This window comes from Ovis aries, chromosome 4 (genome assembly GCF_016772045.2).
Source record: "Ovis aries strain OAR_USU_Benz2616 breed Rambouillet chromosome 4, ARS-UI_Ramb_v3.0, whole genome shotgun sequence".
NCBI lineage: Eukaryota > Metazoa > Chordata > Mammalia > Artiodactyla > Bovidae > Ovis > Ovis aries.
The window spans coordinates 55,359,677-55,382,176 of record NC_056057.1 but is presented as its reverse complement, the minus strand read 5'-3'; the positions used below and the strand labels follow the sequence as shown (position 1 = coordinate 55,382,176).

At 35.3% G+C, this 22,500-nt stretch overlaps 1 protein-coding gene across 20 annotated transcripts in view; it reads left to right on the top strand.

Annotated features, from left to right (window-relative positions):
- The window catches only part of FOXP2 (forkhead box P2), a 669,679-nt gene that overhangs the window by 593,600 nt on the left and 53,579 nt on the right, over nt 1-22,500 (top strand). For all 20 annotated transcript variants that reach the window (XM_060414748.1, XM_060414743.1, XM_060414739.1 and 17 more), the window contains 2 exons: nt 16,436-16,649; nt 18,421-18,525. In XM_060414748.1, the coding sequence (XP_060270731.1) occupies nt 16,436-16,649; nt 18,421-18,525 (319 nt within the window). The remainder of the gene's footprint in view (nt 1-16,435; nt 16,650-18,420; nt 18,526-22,500) is intronic.

The window sequence follows — 22,500 nt, the reverse complement described above, 5'->3', positions numbered from 1 at the left end:
AGACATTGAAGAAAATAAAAAATGATTAAGTATACAAAAAATTATAATTAGACGAGTAACATGGAAACTTACATTACCACATGTCAAATAGATAGCCAATGGGATTTGCTGTATGGCTCAGAAAACTCAAACAGGGGCTCTGTATCAACCTAGAGGGGTGGGATGGGGTGGAAGATGGGAGAGGGATTCAAAACAGAGGGAATGTATGTATACCTATGGCTGATTCATGTTGAGGTTTGACAGAAAACAACAAAATTCTGTGAAGCAATTATCCTTCAATAAAAAAAAAAAGAAAAAAAGAGCCTTTTAAATATTCAACTTTTTGTTTTGTGCACATTAAGTTAAAAATACCAGGGTAGATGGTTTTCTCTTTATTTATCAAATTACTATCTCCATGGCTTAATTTCCCCAGAATTCCTCTTTCATTTGACTTTAGATACTCTAATTCACCTGATTTCATCACTCTGAAGAAATCAAGAGAGATAAAGTTTAAATTGTGAAAGAAAAACAAGGCAGTAAACCATTTTTTGTGTGTCATTCCAAAGAGAACTGGAATCAACCAGCATGATTTTATTTGACTAAAACCATTCAAACACTTAAAAAATGTTTAAAATGCTCATAAAAACAAAATATAACTCATAAAATATATTTGTTGAACTGCATTCTTTCAAATCAAGCATACAAATATCTTGTGAACAAGAAAATTCATTCATTATGATATAACCATTCTAATAGTTTTTAAATGAAAACTTTCTCTTATTCCTGAGATTTTTTTTTGATAGAACTATCTCCTTTGTTTTTCTTGTTTTTTTTTTCCAGTTTTATTGAGATATAATTTATATACAGCACTGTATAAATTTGAGGTATGCAGCATAGTGATTTGACTTACATACATCATGAAAAGATTGACTTACAACCCTGAGTTAGTCCCTGATGTTACACAATTTCTCTACTATACAAAGTGATCGATCACCACTTACTTTTCTTCCGTTTGTATCTCCATAAAATACATGAGAAATGAAACACACAGAATGGAAAATACTGAGGAAAAAGAAGTAAAACTGAAAACATTTGAGCAATCTTGGTTTGAGCAGAAAATGGATTTAAACAATTTTTTAATTGAAATACAGTAGACTTACACTGTTGTGATAGTTTAAAGCATTAAGTGATTCATATATATATATACACACAAAAAAAATATATAGAAAGAATATATACACATATATTCTTTTTCAGATCCTTTTCTCACATAGGTTATTAAAAAATATTGACTGTAGTTTGCTGTGCTATATAGTAAGTCCTTGTTGGTTATCTATTTTACGACTGAAGTGACTTAGCAGCAGCAGCAGCAATGTGTATGTATAATCCCAAACTCCTAATTTATCCTCCCTCCCCGATCCCCTTTGGTAACCATAAATTTGTTTTCTATGTCTGTGGGGTTATTTCTGTTTTATATATAAGTTCATTTGTGCCATTTTTCATTTGGATTCCACATATAAGTGATATCATATGATACTTGTCTTTCTCTGTCTGGTTTACTTCTCTTAGTATGATAATCTCTAGGTCCAAACAAAAGAGATGGAAGTCATCATTGTGTTTTCAACTGTTTAGATAAATGTATGGGAAGTGCCATTGTGGAGACTCATCAGCCAAACTCAGAAGGAATGTGTCAGATAAACCAGCTATACTAAAGGAACATGAGTTCATAGTACACTTTTGGAATTTCAAAGTTAAAGTGGGAGAAAGTAAAAAAGTAATTGTAAAAGGAAAAAAGCTGAATCTTTGCCTCAGCTACTGGCTGTTTTGAACAAAAATGTTTAAATTATTTTTTTAACAGCTTCTCAATTAACTTTGCATGAGGGTTTTGGTTGGTTGGTTAATTAGTTACAAATAATAACCATATGAAAACCAAGTAGATTAATATGCAATGATAATAGTCTCATTGTATCTTTAAAAATATGCTATACTAGCAGTATTTATCCCCATGATTTAACACAGCTTGTTCAGACTTCTTTTAAAGCTATGATTTTTTTCAATTGTATAAACATTTGTGCATGAGAATTAAACATTAGAAATTTATAATTTTGATAAAAAGATTCAGAGGCATTTTTCTCTATGTTGCAAAATGATGCAATGTTATATTTTATCATTTTAAAGTAAGGCATTTTAAATACTGAGTATTTAAAGTCATCATGAACATTACTACAGTTACTACAATCCTGGATTTTAATGTGAAGTAGGCAATTAAATTATGACCTCTAAGTTTGTGTACAGAGTAACTGTTGGTATACAGAAGTCAAATAAGAAAGGATGGATTTGTAATCCATCTTGAATAAACTACTGATTGTAAAAGTATTTAATGCACAGTGTACTGTAAATATCAACTAATAATTATTTACTGACATATCTTCATGACATGGTATTTAAAGACACTTACTCCTTGGAAGGAAAGTTATGACCAACCTAGATAGCATATTCAAAAGCAGAGACATTACTTTGCCAACAAAGGTCCATCTAGTCAAGGCTATGGTTTTTCCTGTGGTCGTGTATGGATGTGAGAGTTGGACTGTGAAGAAAGCTGAGTGCTGAAGAATTGATGCTTTTGAACTGTGGTGGTGTTGGAGAAGACTCTTGAGAGGCCCTTGGACTGCAAGGAGATCCAACCAGTCCATCCTAAAGGAGATCAGTCCTGAGTGTTCATTGGAAGGACTGATGCTAAAGCTGAAACTCCAATACTTTGACCATGCAAAGAGTTGACTCATTGGAAAAGAGAGGGCAGGAGGAGAAGGGGACAACAGAGGATGATATGGCTGGATGGCATCACGGACTCGATGGACGTGAGTCTGAGTGAACTCCGGGAGTTGGTGATGGACAGGGAGGCCTGGCGTGCTGCAGTTCCTGGGGTCGCAAAGAGTCAGACACGACTGAGCAACTGATCTGACTGACTGACTGACTGACCCTTGTTTACTATGGTACTTAAATAGGATTAAAAAATTAAAAGGTTAAAAAATATGGAATTATAGTGACATGCACTTTAAACTTTGATATATATTTATGACATAATATAGAGATCAGTGTATCCCAATACACAGTATATATTCACAAATTTAGTATTACTCCAGGCACTTACATATATATATATACACATACATACCCTGGAGAAGGAAATGGCAATTCACTCCAATATTCTTCCCTGGGAAATCCCATGGACAGAGTAGCCTGGTGGGTTACAATCCAAGAGGGTGCAAAGAGTTGGACATGACTGAGCAACCAAACAAAAACACATACATATATGTGTATGTATGTGTGTATACACATACACACATATACATATATGTTTCATTCCAACTTTAAAAAATTTTTTGAATTTATAATAGCTGTCTAAAGTAAACATTTTCATTACCAACCTGAGAGACCAAACAGGGAATTCTGGATAAAAACCAGTACAATTTTGAAGTAACAAAATCTATTTGTCGAACTAGATGAGCTTGGAATCAGAGAACTGTTGAACAATTTTTAAAAAAGATATATTTTGAAATAAAGTATAATAATGTCCTTTATGTTGAGTTAGGACTCTGCTGAAGTTCTTCTTTGGCGTCAGTGTTCAGTCAAAGTCAGCTATGTGGCTTTGACTTCATGTTCTGCTTGTGAAACTCTAAATAGCCAAATTCCTACTTCAACACCACTCTGGTATCCTTAATTTTTTGCTTAATCTGTGATAATAGGCTTACATAGAACATATATATAATAAGGGTAATAGTACTAGCATTATGAACAATGTAAGTCATGAAGAATTATTGTTACCATCTTCGTATTCCCTTTCACATACCAATAAACCTTCTATCTGTACCTTAAGGAAATCTTCTTTGGAATTTTACATCCTGGAAACTCCATCAGTGAGATAAAGTTTGAATGAAAATTTATTGTTGTGGTACTAAAACTTTGCAAGTTACCTGTGAATGGTGTTATGCATTAAAAACTAACTGAGGGTGACTTCCCTGGTGGCTCATTGGTAGAGAATCTGCCTGCTAATGCAGGAGACAAAGGTTCAACCCCTGATCTGGGAAGATCCTACGCACTGAAGAGCAACTAAGCCCATGCACCGCAACTCGTGAGCCTGTGTTCTAGAGAACAGGAGCCACAACTAATGAGCCCACGTGCTGCAACTGCTGAAGCTCGCACCCTGCAGCCTGAGCTCTGCAGTGAGAAGCCACTGCGCTGAGAGGCCAGCATACAGCAGCTAGAGAGTAGCCCCCATTTTCTGCAACTAGAAAAAGCCAATGTAGCAACAAAGACCCAGCACAGCCAAAAATAAATTATTTTAAGTTTTAAAAAATTGACTCAAAAAATAATAAAATGGGGTTTTAGAAAAGCTAACAGGGATAAAAAAAATACATGGGGAAATATTAAAAATATATCGAGTTAGTTTTTGAGAAATTTTAAATGAGATAGGAAGATAGAGATTAAATTGAATTTAATGTTTAGGTTATATGTCTTTAAAAAAGTTCTGTTTGTCAATTCTTTATGAGTTGTGGGAAAACTTTAAAGGAGAACATCAACTTTGCCACTCTAAGATATCATAAGAAAAATGATAAATCATTGTTTTTGTAAGAGAATATCAAACTGTGAACATTTAATAGATAAATCATAGCAGGAACATTTTTTATGTCAGATGTATTCCTATATCCTAGAAATTCCTTTCCTTGGTTGAGATACTTGCCTTTGATCTCAGTTTCAGCAAAAAAACTAGTTTTACTCCCTGTAATTCAGCATTTGAACAAGATGTTTATTTGGTACACCTCTCATTGAAAATAGATTTTAAACATGGGCATTTTGCATACAGGTTATAGTAAGCCCCTAGTTAAATACAGATCAATAAGATGTTAGGTTTGGCAAATTATAAATCAACACATGGTTCTCTGAGGGACAGCTCAGCAACTGCAATAATTGTTGCCACTGGAGAGGAGTTCTGGGGACCCAGAGGTCAGGACTAGTTTGGAAATTTAAGTTTGCAAGGCATACCCTTCTCTGCAATTCAGTTATCTTGCCCATGTGTGTATATTGGTTTTTCAAATTGTAAAATTTAAGATGAAAAGTAAAAATTAATATTTCAATAATTCAAATTATTTAATATCAGATTGGTTCAATATAACATATGAATAATACAATACAAAAATATACTTTTATTATTTTTAGTTTTGAGTAACCCTAAAAATAAGCAGACCATTTTTAAATTAATTAATTCAAGTAGACTGACTTTACATAATGCCATATTAAAATTACTTATATAATAAAAAATTATTACTGAATATAGAAAAGGACATGGAAATAATTATTTTTATTATTGAGTGTCAGAGAGCTGCTCATGTATTAATAATTTTTACCAGTATGTGAAACCACTGGAATTTTTTAATTGTGTGTGCCTGAAGGATGTATAATCTAGATGTGAATCTAGATATGAATTACCAAATTTTCGTTAATTCTTAGCGCAGTGCTTGGCACCTAGTAGTTACTCTACAAACTCTGACTCTAGAAACAAAGAATTACTTGATTTATCTGTGGTATTATATGGAATTTGATTAGGAATTACTGTTTTTCTTTCAACTCCTGAAAGAAGAAACCTTTTAATGCTTGTCTGTAGTACTGGCAGTGAATAGCAACAAACCCAAGTCACCATACAAGAGGAAATAGGGTTTCTCAGTTTTTTGGTGGGCATTAAATTTTTTAATTACATAACTTTAAAACTTTGGTATATACTATTGTATGTATCACATGGACCACAGCCTAGTCTAACTCAGTGAAAATATGAGCCATGCCACGTAGGGCCACCCAAGACGATGGGACATGGTGGAGAGTTCTGACAAAACGTGGTCCACTGGAGAAGGGAATGGCAAACCACTTCAGTATTCTTGCCTTGAGAACCCAATGAACAGTATGAAAAGGCAAAAAGATGGGACACTGAAAGATGAGTAGATACACAATATGCTACTGGAGATCAGTGGGAAAAAACTCCAGAAAGAATGAAGAGACAGAGCCAAAGCAAAAACAACACCCAGTTGTGCATGTGAATGGTGTTGGAAGTAAAGTCTGATGCTGTAAAGAGCAATCATGCATGGAAACCTGGAATGTTAGGTCTATGAGTCAAGGCAAATTGGAAGTGGCCAAACAGGAGATGCAAGAGTGAACGTCAACATTTTAGGAATCAGCAAACTAAAATGGACTGGAATGGGTGATTTTAACTCAGATGACCATTATATCTACTATGGTTGGCAAGAAGCCCTTAGAAGAAATAGAGTTGGCATCATGGTCAACAAAAGAGTCTGAAACAAAAGAGTTCTGGATGCAATCTCAAAAATGACAGAATAATCTCTGTTCCTTTCCAAGGCAAACCATTCGATATCACAATAATCGAAGTCTTATCTCCCGACCAGTGATGCTGAAGAAGCTGAAGTTGAATGGTTCTATGAAGACCTACAAGACCTTCTAGAACTAACACCCCAAAATGATGTCCTTTTTATTACAGGAGGCTGGAATGCAAAAGTAGGAAGTCAAGAAACACCTGGAGTAACAGGCAAATTTCACCTTGGAGTACAGAATGAAGCAGGGCAAGAGCTAATAGACTTTTGTGAAGAGAACACACTGGTCAGAACAAACACCCTCTTCCAACAACACAGAGAAGACTCTAAACATGGACATCACCAGATAGTCAACACTGAAATCAGGCTAATTATATTCTTTGCAGCCAAAGATGGAGAAGCTCTATACTGTCAGGAAAAACAAGACTGGGAGCTGACTGTGGCTCAGATCATGATCTCCTTATTGCCAAATTCAGACTTAATTGAAGAAAGTAGGGAATACTGCTAGACCATTCAGGTATGACCTAAATCAAATCCCTTACGATTATACAGTGGAAGTGAGAAATAGATTCAAGGGATTAGATCTGATAGACAGAGTACCTTAAGAACTATGGTCAGAGGTTTATGACATTGTACAGGAGGCAGGGATCAAGACCATCCTCAAGAAAAAGAAATGCAAAAAGACAAAATGCTTGTCAGAGGAGGCTTTACAAGTAGCTTTAAAAGAAGAGAAGCAAAAGGCAAAGGAGAAAAGGAAAGATATACCCATTTGAATGCAGAGTACCAAAGAATAGCAAGAAGAGATAAGAAAGCCTTCTTCAGTGATCAATGCAAACAAATAGAGGAAAATAATAGAATAGGAAAGACCAGAGATCTCTTCAGGAAAAGTAGAGATACCAAGGGAACATTTCATGCAAAGATGGGCACAATAAAGGACATAAATGGTATGGACCTAATAGAAGACTGCAAGGAGATCCAACCAGTCCATTCTAAAGGAGATCAGTCCTGGGTGTTCATTGGAAGGACTGATGTTGAAAATCAATACTTTGGCCACCTCATGCAAAGAGTTGACTCATTGGAAAAGACCCCAATGCTGGGAGGGATTAGGGGCAGGAGGAAAAGGGGACAACAGAGGATGATATGGCTGGATGGCATCACTGACTTGATGGACATGAGTTTGGGTAAACTCCGGGGTTGGTGATGGACAGGGAGGCCTGGTGTGCTGCGATTCATGGGGTCGCCAAGAGTCGGACATGACTGAGCGACTGAACTGAACTGAACTGAACAGAAGCAGAAGATATTAAGAAGAGGTGGCAAGAATACATAGAAGAACTATACAAAAAAGATCTTCAAGACCCAGATAATCACAATGGTGTGATCACTCACCTAGAGCCAGACATCTTGCAATGCGAAGTCAAGTGGGCCTTAGGAAGCATCACTATGAACAAAGCTAGTGGAGTGACAGAATTCCAGTTAAGCTATTTCAAATCCTGAAAGATGATGCTGTGAATGTGCTACATTCAGTATGCTAGCAAATTTGGAAAGCTCAGCAGTGGCCACAGGACTGGAAAAAGGTCAGTTTTCATTTCAATCCCCAAGAAAGACAATGCCAAAGAATGTTCAAACTACCACATAATTGTACTCATCTCACACGCTAGTAAAATAATGCTCAAAATTCTCCAAGCCAGGCTTCAGCAATATGTGAAGTGTGAACTTCCACATGTTCAAGCTGGATTTAGAAAAGGCAGAGGAACCAGAGATCAAATTGCCAGCACATGTTGGATCACTGAAAAAGCAAGAGAGTTCCAGAAAAACATCTACTTCTGTTTTAAGGCTATGCCAAAGCTTTTGACTGCGTGGATCACAACAAACTCTGGAAAATTCTGAGAGAGATGGGAATACCAGACCACCTGACCTGCCTCTTGAGAAATCTATATGCAGGTCAGGAAGCAATAGTTAGAACTGACTTGGAACAACAGACTAGTTCCATATAGGGAAAGGATTACATCAAGGCTGTATATTGTCACCCTGCTTATTTAACTTCTATGCAGAGTACATCATGAAAAATGCTGGGCTGGAAGAAGCACAAGCTGGAATCAAGATTGCTGGGAGAAATATCAATAACCTCAGATATGCAAATGACACAACCCTTATGGTAGAAAGCGAAGAAGAACTAAAGAGTCTTTTGATGAAAGTGAAAGAAGAGAGTGAAAACGTTGGCTTAAAGCTCAACATTCAGAAAACTAAGATCATGGCCTCTGGTCCCATCACTTCATGGCAAATAGATGGGGAAACAGTGGAAACAGTGAGAGACTTTATTTTGGGGGGCTCCAAAATCACTGCAGATGGTGACTGCAGTCATGAAATTACAAGACGCTTACTCCTTGGAAGGAAAGTTATGACCAACCTAGACAGCATATTAAAAAGCAGAGACATTACTTTGCCAACAAAATTCTGTCTAGTCAAAGCTATGGCCAGTAGTCATGTATGGATGTGAGAGCTGGATATAAAGAATGCTGAGCACCAAAGAATGGGTGCTTTTGAACTGTGTGTTGGAGAAGATTCTTGAGAGTCCCTTGGACTGCAAGGAGATCCAACCAGTCCATCCTAAAGGAAATCAGTCCTGAATATTCATTGGAAGGACTGATGCTGAAGATGAAGCTCCAATACTTTGGCTACTGATGTGAAGTACTGACTCATTGAAGAAGACCCTGATGCTGGGAAGGATTTAAGGTGGGAGGAGAAGGGACGGAAGAGGGTGAGATTGTTGGGTGGCATCACAGACTCAATGGACATGAGTTTGTGTAAACTCCAGGAGCTGGTGATGGAGAGGGAGACCTGGTGTTCTGCAGTCCATGGGGTCGCAGACATCAGCGACAACTGAGCGACTGGTCCAAACTGATTGCATGTATACGTCCTTGAAATACTGTTTTAAGGGAAAGTGAATCATCTGCACTTAAGATTTTTAGTTGATTATTATTCTATGATGCTCTAGTCCACTGATTCCCAGATCCCAGATTGTGCTTGCCAGTACACTAGTTTTCTAATCAATTGAACAGATCTTTTAATTTAGCTTTATTGAATTTTCCCTTGTTGCAGGCACCTGTATAGGCTCTGGGCATAAATCTTTGACAATAACCGATAGTAAACCCTGCCATTATAAAACTTACCTTTGAATGAAGAAGACAGACAACAAATAAAGTATATAGTGGTAACTGCTAAGGAGAAAAATGAAAAAGCAAGGATAAGAGAAACTTAAGCAACCATATGAAATGGGTGAAGTTGAACTTGTAGACAAGATAGCCAGGGAAGTGGTCCTGGGAAGGGGCTATGTGAGTTGTGACCTTGGAAATGTGAGGGTGCTCTTGAACAAGTTAATTAATTTTCCTGCACTTCAGTGTCCTCATCTCTAAAATGAAAGTAGCGATGATAGTAGTTGGGCATTACATCAGTTATCATGTATGAAGGCTTTGCAAAATTGATTGACATATGAGTAGCACTATATATATCTGTTAAATAAATCAGACAAAGAAACCTGCCAGAGGAGTGAGTTGGAGCCAGAGGAGCTATATAAACAGGAACTTAGTTCTGAACACTTAAGACTGGAGAATCTGTTAGTGTTACAGTGAGATGTCAAATAAGCAGTCTGCAATTCAAGGAAGAGATCTGGGCTAGAGATCACTTGAATCCTAAGCCTGTACTTAGTATTTGATACTGAAATAAATTTGTGTAATTATAAAAATAATTCATTGAGTTATTTTTTCCTTACATATTTGAAAAACACTGAGTTAAAGAGATCTAAGATATCTCTGTTACTAAACATCTCAGAACTGTTTTACTTGCCAACATAAGCCATGGGTCTCCTAAATCGAGATAACAGATCTCTGAGATCTCTGAGACTAACAGCATTTAGGGAGTACTGTTCCATAGAATACAATGCTGAATTTGTTATAATATTGCCTGAAAAAGTGAATTAATTCTTGCAAATCACCAAAACATTAAAAAACTCATGAAACTTCAAAATGGCACAAAATTGATCAGCTAGTTGTTTCATATTTTAAAATAGTTTTATATCCATAGAAAAAAACTAAGCAAGTTGATGTGAAAACGTTGTCTCATGAGCAATGTGTTAGTTTACTTTTAAAAATGCCACACACACACACACACACACACCCCGCCGATTATCTGCAATTGGAGTAATCTATGGAGCTTCAAAAACTGCTGATGCTTGTGTTCTGACTTCAGAAATTATGATTTAATTTTTTGGGGCTGTGGTCAGAGCACTGGAAATTTTAAAGGATCCCCAAGAGATTTGAATATGTAAACTCTTTGGGAAGCCATTCTTGCTAACAGAAATCCCTTTGTGACATTATTTTTCTCTGTCCCTTATCTGTAATATTTAAACATTAAATATTTAAAATATAAATATTTAATATTGTTAAAATATAATATTCTGTTAATAAGGAACATTATTTGGACTGATTTATCAAATGTTTACGTGCCTTCTGTTTATTATCCTATCATTGTGATACCATGGTAGTAGCACTAATTTTCAATGCAAATGAATAGTATAACGGAATTCTACTTTAAGGTAAGTGGATATGTAGGTTACCAAAGTTATTTATAAAATCTGAAAGCTAAATTATTATTAACATCTTAACTATAGTCTCAGAAATATATGTCTTTAGCCAAAATATAAAATATTACTAGCCACTCGATCTGGTAAAATCAAATGGTACCATTTATAATTCTTTAGACTTTTGCCTTACCAGAAAGCAATACTCATAAATATTAGGTTGGCCAAAAAGTTCATTCAGGTTCTTCCAGGAGATGTTATGGAAAAACCCTAACAAATTTTTTTAGGGTTTTTGGCCAACCCACAGTAGTATGCCTTTTAACAGAACATTTACGTATGACAGTAACCAAGATGTCTTTCAGAACTGTATGACCGTGTTTTAATCAATTAAATCAACAACTATTGAGCACATACTAGGTAATGTTTTAGGAACTGAGTGTCTCCCAGTAAAGTAAGAAATCATTGCTCCTAGTAAATAGTGGAGGGAGACTGTAAAACAAATAATAAAGTTTAGGGTTGGTAAATACTCTAAAGAAAAAGAAAGAAGATAGGTTGTGATAACGGAGGCAATGGCACCCCACTCCAGTACTCTTGCCTGGAGAATCCCGTGGACAGAGGAGCCTGACAGGCTGTAGTCCATGGGGTCGCGAAGAGTCGGACACGACTGAGCAACTTCACTTTCACTTTTCACTTTCATGCACTGGAGAAGGAAATGGCAACCCACTCCAGTGTTCTCGCCTGGAGAATCCCAGGGATGGGGGAGCCTGGCGGGCTGCCGTCTATGGGATCGCACAGAGTCGGACAGGACTGAAGCGACTTAGCAGCAGCAGCAGGTTGTAATATAAGGCAGATAGGGAGGGGCAGTGGTTGATAGTGTGTTGAAAAACCTCTCATAGGAAGTGACCTTTGAGCCACCTAAATGAAGGGAGGGGGGAAGCTGTGAGAAGATTTGCAACCAGAGAGTGGCCTAGGTTGTGGGAATAGCTGGAGCAAAAGCTTGAAAGGGAGCAAATATTTGATGCATTTGAGAAATAGCAGAAGGCCCATGTAATTGAATGAAATGGAGAGAGACAGTGATGAATGAGGTCAGAGACATAGATAACAATCAGATAATATACTGAAAATACAACTACCATGTAACCCAGCAGTCCCATTACTGGAAATATACCTAGAGAAAACCATAATTCAGAAAAACACATGCACCCCAGTGTTCATTGCAGCATTATTTAAAATAGCTAGGACATGGAAGCAACCTAAATATTCAACTACAGAGGAAAGGATAAAGAAGATGTGGTATATATGTACAAAGGAATACTACTCGGCCATAAAAAGGAATGAAATTGGGTCATTTGTGGACATGTGCATGGACGTGGAGACTATCGTACAGAGTGAAATTAAGTCAAAAAGAGAAAAGCAAATATCATATATTAACACGTATATGTGGAATCTAGAAAAATGCTATAGATTATCTTCTATAGATTATTTTATTTGTGAAAGAGAAATTGAGACACAGACATAGAGAACAAATTATGAACACCAAGTAGGGAAAAGGAGGTAGTGGGATGAATTGGGAGATTGGTATCGACATATATACACCATTCAAACAATGTATAAAATAGATAACTAATGAAACATACTGTTTAGCTCAGTTCAGTTCAGTCGCTCAGTCGTGTCCAACTCTTTGCAACCCCATGAATCGCAGCACACCAGGCCTCCCTGTCCATCACCAACTCCCAGAGTTCCCTCAGACTCACGTCCATCCAGTCAGTGATGCCATCCAGCCATCTCATCCTCTGTTGTCCCCTTCTCCTCCTGCCCCCAATCCCTCCCAGCATCAGTCTTTTCCAATGAGTCAACTCTTCGCATGAGGTGGCCAAAGTAATGGAGTTTCAGCCTCAGCATCATTCCCTCCAAAGAAATCCCAGGGCTGATCTCCTTCAGAATGGACTGGTTGGATCTCCTTGCAGTCCAAGGGACTCTCAAGAGTCTTCTCCAACACCACAGTTCAAAAGCATCAATTCTTCGGCACTCAGCCTTTTTCACAGTCCAGCTCTCACACCCATACACGATCACTGGAAAAACCATAGCCTTGACTAGACGGACCTTTGTTGGCAAAGTAATGTCTCTGCTTTTTAATATACTATCTAGGTTGCTCATAACTTTCCTTCCAAAGAGTAAGCATCTTTCAATTTCATGGCTGCAGTCACCATCTGCAGTGATTTGGGAGCCCCCCAAAATAAAGTCTGACACTGTTTCCACTGTTTCCCCATCTATTTCCCAAGAAGTGATGGGACCAGATGCCATGATCTTCATTTTCTGAATGTTGAGCTTTAAGCCAACTTTTTCACTCTCTTCTTTCATTTTCATCAAGAGGCCTTTTAGTTCCTCTTCACTTTCTGCCATAAGGGTGGTGTCATCTGCATATCTGAGGTTATTGATATTTCTCCCAGCAATCTTGATTCCAGCTTGTGCTTCTTCCAGCCCAGCATTTTTCATGATGTACTCTGCATATAAGTTAAATAAGCAGGGTGACAATATACAGCCTTGACATACTCCTTTTCCTATTTGGAACAAGTCTGTTGTTCCATGTCCAGTTCTAACTGTTGCTTCCTGACCTGCATACAGATTTCTTAAGAGGCAGGTCAGGTGGTCTGGTATTCCCATCTCTTTCAGAATTTTCCACAGTTTATTTTGATCCACACAGTCAAAGGCTTTGGCAGAGTCAATAAAGCAGAAATAGATGTTTTTCTGGAACTCTCTTGCTTTTTCGATGATGCAGCAGATGTTGGCAATTTGATCTCTGGTTCCTCTGCCTTTTCTAAAACCAGCTTGAACATCTGGAAGTTCACAGTTCACATATTGCTGAAGCCTGGCTTGGAGAGTTTTGAGCATTACTTTACTAGCACATGAGATGAGTACAATTGTGCGGTAGTTTGAGCATTCTTGGCATTGCCTTTCTTTGGGATTGGAATGAAAACTGACCTTTTCCAGTGCTGTGGCCGCTGCTGAGTTTTCCAAACTTGCTGGCATATTGAGTGCAGCACTTTCACAGCATCATCTTTCAGGATTTGAAACAGCTTAACTGGAATTCCATCACCTCCACTAGCTTTGTTTCTGGTGATGCTTTCTAAGGCCCATTAGACTTCACATTCCAGGATGTCTGGCTCTAGGTAAGTGATCACACCATTGTGATTATCTGGGTCTTGAAGATCTTTTTTGCATAGTTCTTCTGTGTATTCTTGCCACCTCTTCTTAATATCTTCTGCTTCTGTTAGGCCCATACCATTTCTGTCCTTTATCGAGCCCATCTTTGCATGAAATATTCCCTTGGTCTCTCTAATTTTCTTGAAGAGATCTCTAGTCTTTCCCATTCTGTTGTTTTCCTCTATTTCTTTGCATTGATTGCTGAGGAAGGCTTTCTTATCTCTTCTTGCTGTTCTTTGGAACTCTGCATTCAGATGCTTGCATCTTTCCTTTTCTCCTTTGCTTTTTGCTTCTCTTCTTTTCACAGGTGTTTGTAACGCCTCCCCAGACAGCCATTTTGCTTTTTTGCATTTATTTTCCATGGGGATGGTCTTGATCTCTGTCTCCTGTACAGTGTCACAAACCTCATTCCATTGTTCATCAGGCACTCTATCTATCAGATCTAGGCCCTTAAATCTATTTCTCCCTTCCACTCATAAGGGATTTGATTTAGGTCATACCTAACTGGTCTAGTGGTTTTCCCTACTTTCTGCAATTTAAGTCTGAATTTGGTAATAAGGAGTTCATAATCTGAGCCACAGTCAGTTCCTAGTCTTGTTTTTGCCTACTGTATAGAGCTTCTCCATCTTTGGCTGCAAAGAATATAATCAACCTGGTTTCGGTGTTGACCATCTGGTAATGTCCATGTGTAGAGTCTTCTCTTGTGTTGTTGGACAGGGAACCTTATTCAGTACTCTGTGGTGACCTAAACAGGAAGGAAATTCAAGAAGAAGGGATAAATGTGTATGTGAAACTGATTCACTTTGCCTTACAATAAAAACTAATACAACATTGTAAACCAACCATAGTCAATAAAAATTGAAAAAAAAGAAAAGAAAAACCTTTTACTCATAAATTTCAAACTGCTTTTAATTATAAGGAAAATGCATGTAACATAAAAATAAAAAATAAGTGCCAGCTCCTCATAGGCTGAAGTAAGTTTTTTTTTTTTCCTCTCTCTTCTAAGTGTTCTCAGAAGCCATTAGAGTCTTTGCTAGGGAAGTGTCATGGTTTAATTTACTTTTAGAGAGATAACTTTGGGCTGATAGATGAAAAGTAAATTATCTAAAGGCAAGGTGAAAACAGGAAGACAGTCAGGAAGCAATAGCAATGTCTAGGCAAGAAGTGACAGTGGAGCAGAGAGGCAGCAGACAAGATGGGGAAAGTTCTGAAACAGAGGATGTGTTGATGCTCCACAGAAAAGGATTTGCTCATGGAGTTTTGCTGTTAAGACACCTAAACACATGCAGCCAGGTAACAAAAAGTCACAGTCATAAAAGTTTCAGAATCTTAGATTAAAGCTAGAATTAAATTAGTTGTTAATGATCTTTATATACAAACTATTTCCTGTGTAACAGAAATACCTTTCTTTATTAACCCATCTTCTTTTTATAGAAAAAAATAACTTTTAATAACTTTGAGAATCTGAGCTATCCTGTCATTTCTTTAGTCTCGGGATATGTCTTAAAATCTTGAGGAGCCAGAATCACCAAAATGACAGCTTTTGGTAAAACTGTCTGTTTGAAATTGTGATAAGCATAGCAACCTAAGGTTTCTCTTTTTGTGTCTCATAAATCAGGTAAATTTGCATAATATGAACCAGACAGTTGTTTAAAATGAGTATTTGATTTATTCTGTCAATCATAAAATGGAGGAGAAATTTGGATATTATATGCTTAATTGATCAATTTAAGTAAACATACTGGCTTATTTAGGACCTGAAAATGAAATTCAGTTATTTCCTTTGCCTCTCTGAGAAAGATCAAAATACCTCAATAATTGTCAAATGTATTTCAAATGTATTTCTCTTTTGAGTGTTCACTGTTTTCCCCTGACATTTGTGTTTTCCCTCCTTACTTCTTTTTTTTTTATTTCTTTTTATATGTGTTATTTCCAAGTGTCTTTGTCTTTTAGTTCCTCACTGATACTAGCAATAAATAAAGGTCCAATAATTTTAATTTTAATACTGTTGAAAGTCTAATACTTTAATTTTCAAATGGAACTTGCTGTGTTTTTTCAACTGATCCTTGATATTAGCCCCAATACTATTATTTCTAGTACTGTTCTTGAATTGGTAGTCTTTAACAGATAAATGATTACTGAAGAGAAAAAATATAGTGCTGATGACATAAAACTGATTTATCATCATATATTAATAATTCTGGTAACATCACTTTTGTTGTTTGCATTAATCCAATAATAATACTAAGGTCATTATATGAACTTTGTTGTATTAGTGGGGCTTCCTTTCATTTTATAGCTGGCTTAAGTCCTGCCGAAATTCAACAGTTATGGAAAGAAGTGACTGGAGTTCACAGTATGGAAGACAATGGCATTAAGCATGGAGGGCTAGACCTCACTACTAACAATTCCTCCTCGACTACCTCCTCCACCACTTCCAAAGCATCACCACCAATAACCCATCATACCATAGTGAATGGACAGTCTTCAGTTCTAAATGCAAGGCGAGACAGGTAAATTTCATGACATATATTGTTACTTATCACCAAATTTTACTTTTACTATTTGTAACACTAAAAATAATGATTTGTACTTAACAGAGACAGAATGTGTAGGACACAAATTAAATAGGTAGAAACTTTAAAATTATCTTATATATTATTTCATCAGAAAAAAAAAAAAAACAGCTCAAATACCAGCAGTTTGATGGATAGAATGGGCAATTTCCTGAAGAAAGTTATTTTATAATAAGTGCATGTAGAATTATTGTGCCAATATATTTTTATGGCTAAGATGCTATGATTAACCTGATTGCTGAAATGAGAATCTTCTTACCATTTTAAAACTTAAGAATGAGTTTCAAATCATTAAAGATGCATATATATATGTATATATATATATACATAGATAAATATCCCCCTTAATATACGTTACAATGATGTGCTTAGAAATCAGAGATAGATATACATAAGCATATAAACACAGGTATCATAAACCAGAAGAAAGAAGATCTGGTTTGTCTTTTTTTGTGTGTGGCATGATGGAATTATAAATATATAATCAAAATGAATTTATAGTAATACCCTGGATAAATTTGCATCAAAATTCATAAAAAATTTGGTTTCAGTTACCGATACAAGTACATAATATTAGATCATTTTTTTCAACTTAGTGTTTTTGGTTGTATAAAAAGTACCTTTGTAAAAGGGTCACCCATATACTTTTTATCCATTTAACTATTTATGCAGGCATATGGTAACCTAATCAGATCCTTTAATGTGATTTACATAAAATATATAAGGTAAAATATTGCTCAGTGAAAAATACCTTTTAAAAGATGGAACATAAGTAAGGATTTCTTTACAGAGTGGCTTAATCCCATATGATGTAGAGTTATAAAATTCATATTTCAGTGTAGTGGTTTGACAGTGTTCTGTAATGTGAATACCTGCCTGTCTGCAATAAACTCTGTTCTCATAAACAAGTATTTTTTCAAAGAAATATGCATTTATACAGTACACTTTAAAATAGAATGCTATAATTTGGTGATGTTTTTGGTCTTTCTTGGAGTATCATGAAAATTTTTTTTGTTAGATTTCATTATTGTAAAATGACGTGCTTTTGAATGCTTTCATGCTGTTGCTTTAATTGAGTGTAATTTGATGATTACATACTTCAGAAGTTGGTTGATGTCTCTAGGATCTATCTGATACAATACTCACTTATCAAAAGTCTTGGATAATTGTAAAAGAGATAGCTGATGAATTCCATTCCAAAGTAGGATTTTTTGATCAACTGTAACTAGCAGAAATATATATGTTTCACACATAAATATTAAACAATGTAAATGATTCTGAAGGCCCATATTATCTCTAAAAAGAGCATTTCAAAAATCTTGTGGTGATTTTCCTATCACTTTCTTAAAAACACAGTGTTTTGTTTTTTTTTTTTTCACTTGGCCATATATGATTATATATATTTTTATTTAGAGGTAAATGTTACGTTAAGGTCATGGGGCAGGATTAGCGTATGATATTATACAGTCCTCTTGGTTTTTCATCCTTTATTAACAGTCATCTTTGGCTTTATTTCTCCTCTAATTGGAACATCATCTAGCCTTGGCAGTTGAACTATTCAATAGAACGATTAAATTTTTCTGACTGCTCTGAGCTGAATTGACCTGTTTTGACCTGTTTGTCACTGATCGTAACCTGACAGGCGCTAGCAGCCTGAAACGATTATGGCTTTTGGAGATGAATCTGATGCCGTGTTCTTCTGCTACAGCTCGTCGCATGAGGAGACTGGGGCCTCTCACACTCTCTACGGCCATGGAGTTTGCAAATGGCCAGGCTGTGAAAGCATTTGTGAAGATTTTGGACAGTTTTTAAAGTAGGTTTTTTACTCTTTTTTAGCAGAGGGAGTGGATTATATGGGAGTTTTAGGCAATTTTGCTGTAAATAAGCAAAAGAAAGCTGAAGAAAGAAAGTAAAGGTCCATCCTAAGGCACTCTGTATGTTTTCTGTGTATTTCAACAAGTGGATTTGCAAACTCAGGCTAAGAAGGTTAACTCTTCATCTTTACTTTTCATGAGAAAATTTCACAAAAGGTCTTTGAATGAATAATAAAAAGTAGCCTACTATAATAGTGTCGTTAATGATCAAAAGATATGTTTGTAGAATTCACTTAAATTTCAAATTTTCTATAAAAATTTCCAGTAAGATTATGTGACAAGTCATATGTGCACGTGTGTGTGTGTTTATAGAGACACACATATTTAAACAAAAGACACATTTTAAAGGCTTCTTTTTATTGCAGAATTTTTATTTCTCACTTTAAATAATGTTTAATATACTTATTTAGTAAGAATAAAAAACTGAAAGTTAATCATAGCTAAAATTTTAAGATAGCTGTATTTTTTCCATGTTGTGACTTGTTGCCCTGAGAATCATAAAGCAACATACATGGCCCTACGCTTATTTGATATATTGTAAGGCTTCTCTAACTTAAAATCAAAACTTTGTATATCCTTAATTTCTTCATACAGTTATATTTTTTAATTCATAAGAGGTTCTTTTTCAAATGAGAATATGCATCTTTCATGAATCATTTTCCACCCACAATTTCAGAATGCAAGAGATCTAAACAGAGAGCTACAGATAGGTTTATGGAGATGAGTAACTTCACAGGCTGAGACTCTTATGTTGTCATGGAGCAGCTAACAGGGTCAATGAACTGTTTCATGCTTCATCAACAATTAAGTTAATTAGCTCATTTGAAATTGCATTGCTTTGTTGCCAGGATGTTGGCAGAAACATCAAAAAGATGTGTTTACAAATGGTATACTACAGGGTATAGTGCAGAAGCACCTTAACAACAAGGCGCAAGTACTTGGCATCATAATAACTGTATAACCGACTTTCACGAAGACTTCCACAAGGAATTTTTTAACCTTTTTAAAAAAATTTCTGACCAATTAAAGGAAAAAAAATGCTTCCTATATTACTGTGGTCTTTGTACATGGCCTTAATCGAAGATTTGCACTATCCAGAATAGTTGTGAGCTGCCATTTTGTTGGGTAAGAAGCTAATTCAAATGTTCTAAGCAAAAAGAGCCCTTAAAATATTAGGCAACTATTGCTAAAGATTTCTTATCTAAGAAAAATAATATTTGTTAAAACAAGGACAGAACATGAGAATATTCATTCATTGAAGAACTAATTTCATATTTCTTCATTTGAAGATATTAGTTCTGATTAATATATTATTCTTTATCATTAAGATTATTTAGAGGACTTTTGCTGCTATTTCTTAAGAATAGCAATTTAAGCCTTATAGCTCAGTCATCATACATTTTACTGCTCTAAGTTGTTATTTCTAGCAAAATTCAAAATAAAGCTTTAAGAAAAAATATTTATCTTTCAATATAATTTCCTTTATGGCACATGGAAATAAACATTTTTATTCATCTCAAATTTATACAAATTTGTATAAATTTGAACTCTCATTTTACCCTCCATGAGTCTTTTTCATATTCATGCTAGTATTTAAAAATAAAACTGAAGAAGTTACAATTAAAAAAGCATTTCCTTTCAATTAAATATCAACTTTGGTTCCAAAGACTGACCATTTCTCCAGCCCATTAACTTTATAAGGATGACAGAGCAAATGACAGTAGATTTTAAGATCCTCCTTTTAGTCTATTTTTGTCATGATATGCTTAGATTCTCTAAGTCAAATAAATGTGATAGATTCTGTTAATAGAGCTAATGCCAGTATATGGTACTAAAATGAAATATTGATTTAATGTATTTTTATACTGGTATTTTTTTCTTGATGTGTATGGGAAATTTGAAGAGAAATAAAATGATATGTTTTATTAAATTAATTTCAGTTACTCAGGGCAAAAAAAGTTGATTTAGTGCCTGTATGCAAAGTGAATTGAAGAAGGCATTACCATTAATACAGATTTTCTTGGAAAGAAGATTTTGCTTTTCTTTTGTAGTAATGGAGAGAATAGAGAGTCTTGGAGGGAAAAATGTCAGGCAAGTCAAAAAGCTGCAAAGTTTTTAACTCTCAAGTTTTTTGTACATACATTCTCCAGAAATTTGGTACCCAGTGTTTGTTATAAAAGTTTTTTGAGAAAATGCTATGGCATTTTTATTTCTAAAATGCACTAGAAATAAATTGTATAGCTTGAGCTGTACTTTGGTATCAGACAACTTATCCATTGTCTGGATTCAAGTAAAGGAAACTATACATTATTGCTATTTATCCTGCATATGCTTAATCACAAAGGATAGTAGAATATATATTGAGTCCCAAACTTGCTTTCTCACATTGCATCGCTATAAAAAGTGGTAGAATTCCTCTATTTTTGCCCACCACCAAATAAAAAGCCATCAGAGGACAATTGCTTATGAATAGCATACATATTCTTAGCCATGTATACATATGCATAATATGTATTCTTCAATATTCAATGAGGTTTTTTTTCTATTGGATAAAAAAATAAGACTAAATTAGAAACTGTTATTTATAACAGCAAAGATGAAAGCAGAAAAATAGAAAACTAAAAGATAAAAAAGAAATTCTAGATTAAAAGGTATCTAGGAAAATTTTTGAATTACTGTGAAGTAGGTGTTCAGAGAAGATAACCATTTTTCTAGTCACTCTTTGAGGATCTAAGATCACTAAAAGGATTTGATACTAGTTCTTCATTGCTGCTGCTGCTAAGTCACTTCAGTCGTGTCCGACTCTGTGCGACCCCATAGATGGGTTATTGTCTAATAAATGTCAAGGTGTAATAATATCCAACAAAACTTTAGTGTAGTTTGTCTGCAGAATTAATTATCATTCCATTGGCCCTATGTCAGCTAAATGTAATAGATGGATTGACTTGTAAGAGCTTAAACCAAAGGGTTTACAATATATAACTTTCAAGTTGGCAGACAAATGTTTTTGAACCTGCATGTGCAGATGCCAATAAACAAAATGTGGTCTGAGATACAAAGATAGAAATATTCTTTGAAGAAAGGCAAAATGGTTAGTGTTAATAAAATATCAGTCTATTAAAGAGTAATTAGTTGATGAAATGAGTTAGGTTTATTGCAAAGCTTAATATTTTAAGGTTTAACACTATATAAAAAGCGATAGAAAAGGTAGTAGAGACAGAATATTTAATGGAAAGTTGTTATCTTTTTTTCTTGCAGCTGACTACTCTAAAAATTATGCTCTTACTTAGTGTGTATTGTCTATTTCTTTGTCTTTGACTAGGCAGCGTGGCTACAAAATTATGACCTCAAGAAGGCATTCTTTGAACTTGTCAGAATGTTGTTTCTTTTGGTGACAGTGCCCCCATCTCTCAAAACTAAGGCATCTCACATAATCAGCTAAATGAATAGTGACAGCTAACATTTTGTATTTAAACTCCTGTCAGTGTTTAAACATAAAAAGCTTGATGCAAAATAAATCAAACACCAGTGATATGCAAGTGAAACATTTTGTTATAACAGTCTCTGACATACTTGGATTTAAATCTGATCCCTTTTTAGCTTATAAAATGCTGTAACTTTAAATGAATTTGGGAAAAATCTAGAGGTTAAAATTGAATTGCTAATCTGGAGTATATATAATTGAAGTTACCACATGCATTCATAACCTTAAAAGCTTCATTAAAGAGAATTGTGCATTAAATAAATTGGAAAGATCCTTCCCTACTTTTTATCTTCCTGAAATGCTTGCTTAATTGTTTTTAGAAAGAATTTGACTGCCTATTTACATTTTTCCTACTTAACACTACCCACCTAGCACACAGATTCAATGCAGTTTTGAAAGAACGTCAGTCGACCACATCATTTATTCCATT